General features: G+C 36.9%; 1 protein-coding gene across 1 annotated transcript in view; it reads left to right on the top strand.

The window, feature by feature from the left end:
• The window catches only part of RSPO3 (R-spondin 3), a 137,596-nt gene extending 123,768 nt beyond the window's left edge, over positions 1–13,828 (top strand). The window contains exon 5 of the mRNA XM_006834684.1: positions 12,536–13,828. Coding sequence (XP_006834747.1) covers positions 12,536–12,729 — 194 coding nt within the window. The 3' untranslated portion in view covers positions 12,730–13,828. The remainder of the gene's footprint in view (positions 1–12,535) is intronic.
• The last annotated feature ends 830 nt before the right edge of the window (positions 13,829–14,658 follow it).

The raw sequence follows: 14,658 nt of genomic DNA, 5'->3' as shown, positions 1-14,658 counted from the left end.
GCCGAAAACTGGGGGGAGGAGGGGGAAGTGTAGGGGGCGGGTTTCTGGGATATACCCTTTGGGTGGTTGATGATGCAGGGAGGGGATTGGAACCATGGCAGTGAGATTGATATATGATGGAATGAATGTAAAACTAAAGTTCTCCCATGTAAACTATCATATAATTCACAATAAAACATTTTTTTTTAAAAGTACATCAACCTGGAAGTGCCAGAAATTTAACCAAATTCAGAACAGAATGTGGAATGAAGCATATCGTTGATGATGCCTGTTGGTTCTTGCTTAAAGCAGAGAATACCAGAGTGATGTTTACGTGTGTTTTATTGACTATGTCATTGGACTGTGCCAATCATAACCAATTATGAACAACACTGCAAATAATAAGAATTCGAGAAGACCTAACTCTTCTCATTCAGAACATGTACATAGACCAAGAGGCAGTTATTTGAATAGACCAAGGGGACATTGCATGGCTTAAAATCAGGAAAGATGTGTGTCAGGTTGTATCCTTTTGCCATAGTTATTCAACTTGTATACTGAGCAAATAATCTGAGAAATTGCATTATAGTGAACAATACAGCATCAGGATTGAAGGAAGTTTCATTAACAATCTGTAATAGGCAGACGACACAATCTTGTTCATGAAAACAAAGGATACTTGAGGAACTTACTAATGAAGATCAGACAGCAGACTTCAGTATGAATTACCCTTGACATAATAAAAATTAAATCCCACAACTAGAGTAATAAGTAACATTTTGAGAAAAGATTGAAGTTGTCAAGGATTTCATTTTATTTGAATGCACAATCAGTGCCTATGAATGCAGCAGTCAAGAAATCAAAGGACCTATTACATGGGGCACGTTTGCTGCAAAATACCTCTTTAAGGTATTAAAAAGCAAAGATGCTACTTTAAGTACTAAGTTGTACCTGGCCCAAGCCATAGTATTTTCAATTGTCCATTATGCAAGTGAAAAAGGGACAATGAGTAAGAAAGATGAAAGAATTGATGACTTTGAATTATGATATTGGCAAAAAATACAGACTGAATTAAGGACTACCAGAAGAATGAACAAATCTGTCTTGAAGAAGTAAAATCATAATACTCTTTAGAAGCATTTTGGTGAAACTTCACGTCATGTACTTTGAGCACGTTATCAGGACAGACCAGTACGTGGAGAAGGACAACATGCTTGATATAGTAGAGAGTCTGTGAAAAAGAAAACAACCCTCCATGAGATGAATTCACACAGTGGTTACAAATGTGGGTTCAAACATAGCAGTAATTGTGAGGATGGTACAGGGACCAGGTCGTGTTGGCTTCTGTTGTATGAAACACTGTTCATTTGTTTCTATAAGTCAGAACTGACTGAACTGCATCTAATAACAACTACAAAGGTCACTGTGAGTCAGAATCTACTCAACAGCAATGGATTATAAAATGAGGGAGAATTAAAACTACTTAGAAAGAAATAGAATTATGTAATAAAAAAATTTGAAAAAGAGGCAATGGAATAGTGCTGACACAAAATATCTGGTCCAAAGTGTTGTTAGTTCCAAGTTTTGAGTAAGTGACTTGGTGCTTCGTAAATACATTCTAAACCTTGATTTATATAAAGTTCTTCTGTTTTCAAAAGTTAGTCCACATCTGGATACTCTCCTCGTTTTTTCTATCTGTAGCTGAATTGTGAAATAAAACAAGGACATATGCCACATTGTATTCTTTTGAGATACTACAAGGAGACCTAGTGCAGTAGTTAAGAGCTCTCATGTGTCAAAAATGAGCTATGATAGAGCTGGTTGACATAGTGGAATCCCTGAGTGGCACAGATAGCTCAGTGCTAAGCTACCAAACCAAAGGTTAGTGGTTCCATTCTACCCAGACTCACCTCAGAAGAAAGTCCTCGTGATCTACTTCCAAAAGACATCAAGCCATTGAAAATCCTATGGGGTGCAGTTGACTCTGAAACACATGAGGTTACCACGAGTTGGGATACACTCAATACCCCATTCTCACTACAGATAGTACATAGAAATGCTCGATTAATTTTTGTTGTTGTTGTTATGTGCTGTGGAGTTGGTTCTGACCCATAGCGACCCTGTACAGGGTTTCCGAAGCTATAAATCTTTATGAGAGCAGAAAGCCTCATCTTTCTCCCACGGAACAGCTGGTAGTTTCGAACCGCTGACCTTAATCTTAACCACAGCCTGATTCGTAACCACTTAATCTTACCTATTTTCAAACCAGTATGGTTACTTATCTTCACCTCAGTATTCAGTATTCTGGCAACTAAGGGACAGAGAGAAAAGAAACAAAGAATCTAGAAAGAGATTTAAAAGTCAGGAATATATCCATGATTTACACAGAGAATTAAATTCTAAATTAATCAGAACAGGCGATACCAAAGATTGTATTCCAAGTAAATGTATCAAATATATGGGCTCATTCAAGATTTTAGGCTGCCGTAGGAAGCATGTAGGAGAGCAATTTGAGGCCAAGGATGGGACTGGGAAGTAAGACGGGCCAGGTCCTGGAGGACACTGACTGTCATCTCAAGAAGCGTCTGTTTTCTTTGCTTTCATCTCCTAAAATGTATCCTCGAGGTCTTACAATCAGGACACTCTTGTTTCTGAATTCCCCAAGAAATATGATGCTAATAAATTGCATCTCTGTAATTAGTCCTTTCCAATTTATGGCAGAATGCTATTTTAATCTGTTAGTGACCACAACCATATTTTTTAATGGACTATCACAAGGTGTGGGACTATAAGATAATGCCCCAGACCAAAAGGTCAGCTTGAACCTCAAGGTCTGTGGTTCAAACTCACCAGCTGCTACTGCTCAGAGACCCTATCTATACAGAGCCCCTATGAGTCAGAACGGAATCTATGGCACTTAACAAACACAGAGTAAATAATATATTGTTGTTGTTATTGTTGTTGTTGTTGTTGTGTGCCTTTGAGTCGGTTCTGACTCAGAGTGACCCTACATAGAAGAGCAAAAAGCCTCATCTTTCTCCCATAGAGCCACTGGTGGATTCGAACTGCTGACTTGTGGTTAGGAGACTAACTCCCATTATGTCATTGGTGTGTCTATGTAATAATATAAGTCAAATTATGTATCTGTGAATAATTAATCAGAAACATCTTGGAAATTAAATAGGAAAACATTAGTGTTTAGTCCCCATAAAACTACAGAGTAGGTATTTGTTGTTGTTGTTGTTAAGCACCGTAGAGTTGGTTCTGACTCATAGTGACTCATAGTAACCCAGTATAGTGTTTCCAAGGAGCAGCTGGTGGGTTTGAACTTCCCGCCTTACAGTTAATAATCCAGTCCTTATTCCACATCAGGAGTAGGTATTTAGGCAGCGCTAAACTTAAAAGAATTAAATGCCTCCCTATTTATTAAAATGGAGTCCTGGTGTGGCACTGTGGGCTAATGCTTTGGATGCAAAATCAGTTTGAACCACAAGGTCAGCAGTTCAAGCTCACCAGTTGCTCCTCGGAAACCCTATACAGGATAGCTTTGGGTCAGAACCGATTCGACAGCACTTAACAAGAACATTTATAAAAATATTAAATTCTCTATTCCTTCATATTTTCACTACGTTGTTGTGGGCTATTGAGTTGGTTCCGATTCATAGCAACCCTGTTTAGTGTTTCTGTGCACGACTGGTGGGTTAGAACTGGTGTTTTTGCAGTTATCAGTCCAGTGCTTGTCATACAGCACCTTCCCAGAGTCCATATTTATTATAAATTTCTAGTTTAAAATAATAGTTATAAGAATGCATATTTCTATTTTATTAAACCAAAAAAAGACAATGGATTTGGTTGCATTTCTCATGTCAGTTCCACTTGGTAATAATATAGCTGAGAAGGAAATTTGGCCTAGCTGACTTTCAGCTGTGTTCCTAACCACTGGGTCTGGCTGTCCAATGTTTATGTAGCCTACAGTTCAAAGGCCTTCAAATATGTATCTACACAATAGATGATGACTGCTGAAAAAGTTACACTGCAGCAATTTTCTCCCTTACAAAATTTCTACAATAGAATCTTATCTTAAAAGAAAAAAAGTTGAAATTTTCATCTTCTATACAATTCATAAACTCCAGTTCCCCAGGTTCAACTCTAAATTCAAAAATCATCAGATTAATTCCATTTGTTTTGTTGTGTGGGTTTTTGTTTGTTTGTTTTGTTTTAAAGGTTTAAAGCCTTGAACTTTTAATTGCATTTCATTCCACACCAAATAAAGAGAAAGCGATTACTAGCAAATTTGATCTTTCTAAAGGAATATTTATTTAATTGGCTAAAGTATAGATTCAGTGAAATTTAGTATTCAGTCTAGAGTAGTATACATTTTTAGCATTTTGAGAAAATCTGTAACTTAGTTTGTGTTTAGGAAGTGGACCTATTCAAAGCTCAATGGCTCCCCTTAGTGGAATCTTTCAAGAAATTCACAAAGAAGCAGGTTTTGGTTCTGTTTTTTTTCTTTAACGAACAGAATTTTATTTTCTCACAGATTAGTAAACTAGAAGTCCAAATTCAGGGCATACGTTTTTTTCTCTCTGCCAGCTCTGGATGAAGGTCCTTGTCTCTTTTCAGCTTCTGGTCCTTGGCGATCTTTATGTGTCTTGGCAAGCCTCTTTCTCCATCTGTGCTTCCCTTACGTCTGCGCCTGAGCTACTCGCGTATAGCTCAAAAGTAGAACACGCCCTACACTGTCTCATAACATAAGAGAGAAAACCCTACTCCCAAATGTAACTGCATCCACACAAGCACTGGATTAGGATTTACAATACAAATTTTGAGGAGACACAATTTAAGATACAGGTCTTTTTAAAAGACCTCTTGTACATTTATTTCTAAGAATCCAAGAATATCATAGTCTCAACATTTATAATTTGAGCAATGATCAATAAATTAAATTTGGGATCTAGAAAGAGCATCCTTTTTGTTTATAACCCCATTGTATATTAAAGGTCATTGAAAATGCTCTATAGTTTATACTTTCACTTAGAAGTTTAATAAATAATATGTAACTGAGGATCCATTATTCAGGATCATTTTCATCTCTTCTTTTTACGTACCAATGCATTTTAGTTCATGTTTGGATCTGCACACATTCTGAAAAGATAATGTGTAGATCATATTCATTACAATATGTGTATCTAACCTAAATGTACCTAATCAGACAACTTAACTTAAAAATGTGTTGTTGTTATTAAGTGCCATCAAATTGTTTCTGACTCAGTGGCCCTAGATAGGATTCCCAAGGAGTAGCTGGTGGGTTTGAACTGCTGACCTTTTGGTTAGCAGTCCAGTGCTGGATCCTACAGCACCACACCAGGATTCCTAAAGAACTAAAATAAATATATTCATATCAGTGAGAGCACAGTGGCTCCATACAATAAGCACTGGACTTCCAATCACAAGTCCCCTTTTTGCTCCTGCAAAGATTTGAAGCCTCAGAAACCCTATACAGAGTTGCTGTGAGTCAGAACTAACTCGGCAGCTTTTAGCAACAACAACAATTCCTATGCATTAGGAAAAACGAAAGAAATTAAATATATAAACGTGTGAAGTGAAAGGAATTGTTTGTATACATGCAGTCCTCACGATGGACATGGCTAGGTTCCGACGCATAGTGACCCTGTATAGGGTTTCCAAGGAGCAACTTGTGAACTTGAACTGCTGACCTTGCAATTCAAATTGACTTTGTAGTCCAGCGCATTAACCCACAGCGCCACACCAGGACTCCTTAGGCTCCAAAGGCCTGACCTATGTAAAATCAGCATTATATGAAAATCACCATAAGGCCAAAATGGAGGATGACCACATCAGATCACAAAATGAAGGCTAACTATTTCATTGCCCAACTGCGGAATTGCATCATTACATAATTGCTAAACAACTGAGAATCATGACGCAGTCAAGTCGACATATAACTTTAGCTATTGCGGCCAGCATTACTCTGGCCTTGTGCCTCGGCATTCATCACTGCCAGACATATGTATCAATATACAAAATAGATAGTAAAGTTTTCACTACTTTCATAAATGGAAATGCCAAATAACAACTAAGGAGTAAGAGTATATTTAAGTAAATTTGGTTGCATCTTATTCTACATGAATGCTCCTTAAATATGGTTACAAATGAGAATAACTTGATATAACTTCTGGACTTCTCATAAGATCTCCTAATCAGAATCTCCAGAGGTAAATCCTAGGAATCTGTAACTTTAAAAGGAATCTGTTTAGGAAGGAGTCGCTGGGTGGTAGAAATGGTAATTTAGCTGCTAACTTCATGAAAGGTGTTTCTTGATAGTTGAAACACCTCAGGTGAAAGACCTGGTGAGCGACTTCTGAAAAATGAGCTATTGAAAACTCTATGAAGCACAATTCTGAGTTAACATGCATGGAGTTGTAATGATTTTTATGAGATTCACCAGTGATTGGTTTACTGTTTGGGAACCTGGTCTACAGAAGACCTTGTTGTTGTTGTTAAGTGCCGTCAAGTTGGTTTCAACCCATAGTAACCCTGTATGAAGCTTGCGTTTCAAACTGACTCTGCAGTCCAGTGCATTAACTCACAACGCCTCACCAGAACTCCTACAGGACCCTGGAAGGTGCTTATCTAAAACATTATATATATGTGTTTGTGTTAGTAGGAAATAATTTCAGAATCTCAACAATGCTCATTAAACTCTTTAATTATGCCATTCAAGTTTTCAGCAAAATTTTAATATGCAGGAATATGGTCTGCACAGAGAATAAAGCTATTCTTTTAAAAGTTAAGAGTCAAAGGTACATACCAGCCACTGACTACACCTTCTCTATGGATTTCTACTACTTGCAGCCATGTTTCTGAACAGGAGACAGACATCACATGTCAGAATATTCTATTGACCTTTTCTAAACTAGGCACAGAAATTCTGAACTAATCCAAATACTGCTCTGCTCCCAGATTCAGTTACTTGGCCTTCTTCAGTTTTCAGTATTACTTGTTGTTTTCAGGATCAAGTGCCAACATGGCAGTAGAGTCCTGTATGTCTTTTTAACGTTGCTGGGTAACATCCTATGTTGGGCTCTGATCCAACCATGGAGGTCTGTTTTCATTCCCCAGATTTACCATTGACATATTGTTCACAAACCAGCATAACCTTCTTCCCTAAACAGTCTGGTAAACTCTTCCCCTTTTCTTTAAGTCTCATCTCAACTGTTGTTCCCCAACGGGAGCTTTCTTGATCACAAGTTCGATGCTTTCTCTGGTGTGTTCCCATTAGGATCTTGTGCATCTCTATTTTAGCATTAGTGTGTGACTGCAATTGTCATCTCTGTCTCCGTATCTCACTAGGATCCCTCGGTTTTAGCACTGGTTTTGGCATAGAGTAGGGATTCATTCATATTTGTGTAATGAGTTAATAATATTAGTTTCATTTGTCCCATGATTAACATGTGCTAGACACTATACTGGAGTCCTGGTGTGGTGTTGTGGGTTAATACGCCAGACTGCTAAGCCACTTGAACTGCACGGTCGGTGGTTCAAGCTCACCAACTGCTCCTTGATAACTCTATACAGGGTCGCTATGGGTCAGAATCGACTTGACGGCACTTAGCAACAACAACAACAGACACTATACTAAGTGCTCTACAAGCATCTCCTTTTATCTTCACAAAGATTGTTGTTGTTAATGCCATGGAGTCGGTTCTTACTCATAGCAACCTGTATAGGGTTTTCATGAAGCAGCTGGTATAAGTTTAAAATGCCAACCTTGCTGTAAGTAGTCCAGTGCTTATCCTACAGCACCACACAGGACCCCACAAAGATCGTTGTTGTTGTCAAATGCTTTCAAGTCAGTTCCAACTCATAGCTACCTGCATAGGGTTTCCAGGGAGCTTCTGGTGGATTTGAATCAGTGACCTTGTTGTTAGTAGTCCAGTGCTTATTCTATAGCACCATTCTAGGACCCCACAAAGATTAGCAGTAGTAATAATTATCCATAGTTTATATATCAGACAATTAAGCCTGAGAGATATCGACAACTAGCCAAACATCACATAACTTGTTAGTGACAAACCTAGATTTTCAGAGTGGTGTTTTTCTAACACCAAAGACCATGGTCTTAAATGCTCCATCATAGTGCTTCTTTGCAAGAGGTCAGATTGTATTTGATTGCTAATAGCAATTTATCTTTGATATTTCTATGCAAACACTATCCTCATAGTTGGAACGTGAAGGGAAGGTGAACTTTTTTTTTTTTTTTTTTTTTTAAATCACTGGAGCACTCCACAATCCTGTTCTGGCATATGTATGCTTATACCAAACACATACAAAATGAGAGGTAAATCATGTATTTAAGATTGTGATAACTGGAATGCTTCATTTGCAAAATTGCAACAAAAATAAGCTTTAAAAAAAAAAATAACGACTGACTTCATCAATGAAAAGTCACCAGAATAAGCAAAAAACTACCTTTAGTGAAAACTTTACAAACTTTCCTCAAATTGCACATTATTTTTAATGGACTACAGCCACTCCTCTACATTTCTATTTTATTTCTTAGACAAGAGGAAAATATATGATTTATGCAAAAGGGTAGTTAATGTTTCCAACCACAAACACATGACCCATAAAAAATAAGAATCCCATTTTTCTGTTGTGCAATAACTATCTGTATGGCAGCAACAATGTACAATGTGCTAGTTTCCTGTTACTTTACTAGCATCTCCCCTTGCACTCACTGCCCAGATTAAGTAGTTATTCCTTGGATAATAAAGCCATAATACTGAATTTCAAACTACTTCCAAAAATGTTTCTGCCTGTCTTAAGAAATAATCATATCGGGGTGCTAATAAACAGAAATGCAATACAAGTTAAGGCTGTTGTCACAATTGGCTAGACAACATATAAATCAATCTGTGATCAAAGAAGAAACAATATATTTCTTATGTGTCCAAAACATTATGGATGGTTGGGATCACAGCTGTAAGATGTTGGACCACCATCAAGAGAACTATGTCAAACACTAAACTTCTGGATGATTTCCATAAAAATAACATTTTGTTTGGTGTCAGTAGTTTTTATGGAACTTTGGAATGATTCTCACTGACAATTTTTCAGAGCTGAACTTGGCCACCTCCAAAATACTCTTCAAAATGGAAATATTATGTAATCTAGCTATGTAGCCATCTCCCTTTGTAAACCAAGGACATACCAATCAAACCAGCATTTCTCTCTCTCAATGTGTGCAACTTTACAAAATATAAATTGTGATATTTATTCAAGAAGGTAAGTTTATTCTTTGTTTTTCTCCTTTTCAAGTTTAAAGTAGCACTTCAGACATATAGTTATTAAAGCCAGGATGAAAAAAAAAATGTTAATGGCCTGGATCCATTCTGTAGAAATCTATATTGACCCAGAAATATTTTTTTAACTGAAAATAATAATGGAATCGGTGAATCGGTGTACAAATATTTATTCTTAGACATAATGTTGGTGTTATTTGTTGTTAAGTGTTGACAAGCCAGTTCCAACTCCTAGTGGGCCTGGATAGGGTTTCTGAGGATATACATCTGAAAGTCTCAACTTTCTCCCCCAGAATGGTTGGTGGGATTGAACCACCACCCTGAGGTTCACAGTCCAGTTCTTATTGTCCAGAGCCACGGCATTCCCTTTAGACATAATATTCAACTCTAACATTTTTTTGTTCTTCTCTACATATCCTTAGTTGATATTTTCCTCTCTTTGGTTGGGCCCCACTTTATTAAATGTTTTTCTAGAGCTCAGAATTTTGGAGCCGTGTTTTGTTGATCCCAACAAGGCAAGCATTCATAAATCAACTGGAAGGTTTTCTAAATATAGTCTTATGACAAAACTAGTTGAAGCATAAAACTATCAATCCAAAGAGACCATACTGATTTAATATATTTATGTAGTATTAATAATCTTGCTCCCTAGGATTCTGTTACCAGAGCTTAAGAAAAAGCAAAGCCAAACCACTGAATTCAGTGTTTTCAGTGTTTTAGGACATGAAAATATTTTGGTTCTCCCATGCAAATAATTTCTGCAAAAGACTTTGTCCAAAGTGACTTTATTGGAGACAGAGACTAATTTCAAACACTGCATGATTCTATATGTGGGAATACATATTTTCAGAGTTTGGCCCACATCAAGGAAAAATTGTTTCCTGTGATTTTTACGTAAATTAATAATTTATTGTACAGAAATATGCATTAATGGATGTTTCTAAACCATACCCTAAAAATTACACACTTGTAAAATGTTTACATAATAAGATAAGCTCTGGACTGCGAACCACAAGGTCAGCAGTTCAAACCCACCAGTTCTCCTTGGAAACCCTATATAGGATCTTTGTTGGAACCAACTCAATAGTTAACAACAACAATTTACTACATAGAATCAAATAAAAATAGTACATCCAATGGATTAAATTATTTTTGTACTCTACACTCTCAGTGGTTCTCTACTTTCAAACAGATTAAAATTTAGTTCTGCACCCTGGCCCCAGTATGCGTTGTAATATGAATTCCCACCTCAAAACCTTCAAAAGTATGTTGACTTCACTTTTTTAAATGCCTCATTGTGTGACCTAAACCCAAAATTCACTGCCATCCAATCAATTCCAACTCATATAGCAATATCCAACTCATATATCAAACCTTATATAGGGTTTCCATGACTGTAATTTTTTACAGGAGCAGACAACCTCATCTTACTCCTGTGAAGGACTGATGGGTTTGAACCACTAACCTTGTGGGTAGCAGCCCAACCCCTAACCCACAGCAGGGCTCCTTTCATTGTGTGACTCTGAGTTAAATCTATGCTTAAAATCCAATTCCAAGTCAAGGCTTCCTTGGAATTCAGAATACATCCAATAAATGTCTGTTCATTTGAATGACAGAAATATAAATACAAAATCCCTGTCCTAGTATGTAGGTAAAAAGTAGATAGATAGATAGATAGATAGATAGATAGATAGATAGATAGATAGACAGACAGACAAATTTTCAAGTCCATTTGGAATCATGGCAGCCTTTGTGCAATAGAATGACATGTTGACCTGGTCCCAAGTCATCTTCATATTTTTGAGTCAATCATTGCAGCTGTTTTGCCAATCCATCTCATAAAGAGTCTCCCTTGCCCTCTACTTCACCAATCATGCCGTCCTCCTCTATCAACTGGTCCTTCCTGATGATGTGTCCAAAACAATGGTTGGTTTTCAGGAGTAAATCACCAGGCCTTTCTTCTTAGTCTAGCTTATGGATGCACCACTGAAACTTGTCCACTATGAGTTACCATTCTGATATTTGAAATACCTGTGACATCATTTCTAGCATTATAGCAACATGTAAGCAGCTATAGTACATCAAACAGATGGGTGGTGGTAGTAGTTTATACCATTGTTGCCATTTTTAAGTGCCGTGGAATTGGTTCCAACTCATAGCGACCAGTATAGGGAGTCCAAAGAGTGACTGGTAGATTTGAACCACTGACTTTGTAGTTCAAACCAACTTTACAGTCCAGTGCTTTATTCATCAGCACCACACCAGGACACCAGCTTATATCATAGGGTATACATTTCAAATAAAAGTATTTTCATTAAGATAAAGTATATTCATCCTAGTATTCATCGCAAATTGTTATTTCTATATTTGTTATACATATTGATTGTCTTCTAGTAAATAGCATCCAGATATATCAGCAGATTGTAAATATGTTGCTGCCATTTGAATATAAAATGGGGCCTTAAATAGAAGCCAGATTAAACATATACATTAATAAATTTCTTAGATACAAGTGTATTCAAAATTTTCTATTAAATATATATGTGTTGTTGTTGTTGTTGTTAAGTGCCATCAAGTCAGTTCCAACCAATTGTGACCCTGTATAGGGTTTTCAAGGAGCAATTGGTGAGTTTGATCCACCGACATTGTGGTTCAAAGTTACCTTTCAGTCCAGTACTTATCCTACAGCTAAGCTACATGTATATACATAGAGAAAGAGAGAGTCCTGGTGTAGTGTGGCACTGTGGGTTAATACATTGGACTGCAAAGTCATTTGGAGCCGACTTGATAGCATTTAACAACAACAACAACAAATATATATATATATGATTGTCCAGGTACGGTGCTGTGGGTTAATGTGCCAGACTGCAGAGCTGTTTGAACTGCAAGGTAGGAAGTTCAAGCTCACCAGCAGCTCCTTGGAAACTATACAGGGTTGCTATGGGTCAGAACCAACTTGACAGCACTTAACAACAATAACAACAAATATATATATATATATAGTGACATAAATTCTAAACTTGTAGGAATAGAACTTTGTAGTATTCAGAACTTCCATATATTTATTGTTTCATTGCATTTTGTATGCATTCATGTTACAATTGCTTAGAATATAGTAAAACCTTAATAAAGAGTACATGAATGAATGATTTAATAGTAGCTATTTGCTTTCTATAATCAAATAGAATGTAATTAAACACACTTTTTAAAGGAATGTCCTCTCATTTCAGGAAAAAAAGGAAGGGAGCGAAAAAGAAAAAAACTTAATAAAGAAGAAAGTAAGGACGCAGTACCTGACAACAAAGGTCTGGAACCCAGCAGAGAAACCCCAGAACAACGAGAAAACAAAGACAAACAGCAGCAGAAGAAGCGAAAAGTCCAAGATAAACAACAGAAATCGGTATCAGTCAGCACTGTACACTAGAGGGTTCCATGAGATTGTAAACTCATGATGCTGCTATCTCAACCAAATGCCCAGGGCAGATACTCTAGCCATTAGGATCACAAATGGATGTTATCAGTTACTGCTCAATCTAAACAACATTCCAAATAGTTGCTATATTCTTCATACAAGCATAGTTAACAACAAAGAGCCAAAAGTTCAAAGAAGGGATACTTTCGAGTGATTATCTTATATGTTTTCATGCATTGTTAAGAGACAAGAAATTTTGTACATAATTATCAATAGGCTACGTGATGTAACAACATAATGATAACATCTGGAGAAGCAACATCTTTTCCCTATAAAAATATTTTTCAAGCTATTGTAAGAAAGAAGAGAAAATAAATGAGGTAGTATCCCTTTAAAATGACTAAGAGACCAGGGGAGAGAAACGTCTTTCAAAGGACAGTGTTGTTTTGTCCAGGAGATCAGAGATCTAGAGAGTGCTCAGAATTAGGGCCTGGCATTTGGAATCATAGAATTTATCATTACAGGAACAACTTTTTTTAGATTGGTTCTATTGCCTTCATCCTGTACTTCTGAAAGAAATGCAAGAATGTGTTCCAGAGTTGAATATACTGTATGGGATTAGAGAAAGGCAAAATGTGGAAGAAACCATAGAGTTGGTTTTACAAAACTAAAGGGTTGTGATTACTTGGAACAGGGCTCCAATCTGTGTCAGCAGTATGTGGCTCAGCCTCCGCTACCCATTGGGTTATACATCTGTAAGTATGTACCAGTAACTTGTCCAAAGACAAAAATCATACTTATTAGAAGAAAGTTACAATTTCATAAACAACAAAAATTAGAGCAAAGAGAGTACAACATGTTTGCAAAGTCATGTGTTTTCTTTCTTTCTCAATAAAGGAAAAATAATTTTATCACCTGCTTAATGATCCACCAGGAACTAAAAGAGATCCTATTTTCTAACAAGGTGTATCTAGTAGGGGGAAAGCCACCACAATAAATATATTTGTTGATAGTTTTTAAAGTTCTGTTCACTTTGCCTTATTGTGTTTTGTTTTTAATTTGAAAACTTGTTATTCTTATTTAAGAGATTTATGAATTAACGAAAGAAAATCAGAGACCATTTCTGTTTGCTTTTTGAATCCATACTTATCTGAGCTAAAGAACATTATTATATTATGTTAGGCATTAGATATTTATTCAAAGTTTTTCTTAATTTTATCAACAAAAATTCTATTTATCGCCACATGTTGTTATTATTATGTGTCGTTATGTTAGTTCTGACTCATAGTGACCCTGTATAGGGTTTCTAAGGAAAGGCTGATAGGTTTTGACTCCCAACCTTGTCTCAAGCAGTCCAGCTCTCATGCTACAGTGTCACACCAGGCCTGCGTAGGCCATCCCAAATAAGTTCACTACTCCTTTCATCACTTAGAAATTAGCACCTTTTCTGGTATGCTGATTCCTCCCATGGCTTCAAATTTAGGCTTTTATTCTCCATATTTTCTCAGTCTGTGGACCTTTTTTGGGGATTGACGTCACCCTAGCGGAAAGCTCACCAGTGTTCACAGAGGACCCAGCCAGCCCAGTCCAGAAGGAAGCGTCTCTGAGTATGCAGCACAGAATTCCATGCCTCACCTTACCCTTCCTGTTGTAATGAAAAGGCACACAGCTTCTCTGTCACCACTCTCTCTAGCCCTCTCTAGAGCACAGCTTCCTGAAGAATTTGCAGTCCATCTGGTTCTGGCTGCCTATCTCGGGGTACCCTTTCTCCAACAACTATACTGTGGACTGCCTGGCTTAATTGGTTTTCTATTTCTTCTTCTAAGATAAAAAAAAAAAAAAGCTTTTAAATGATGTATTCTTGTTTCTTACTCTGGTGTTTTCTTTCCTTGTCTGCACAAAATAAGTCTTTCCATTAACTAGATCTATGCCTGATGTATA

Source organism: Chrysochloris asiatica, unplaced genomic scaffold, assembly GCF_000296735.1.
Source record: "Chrysochloris asiatica unplaced genomic scaffold, ChrAsi1.0 scaffold00013, whole genome shotgun sequence".
NCBI lineage: Eukaryota > Metazoa > Chordata > Mammalia > Afrosoricida > Chrysochloridae > Chrysochloris > Chrysochloris asiatica.
Note: the sequence above shows the minus strand (reverse complement) of the source record. Positions and strands in the feature narration are given on the sequence as shown.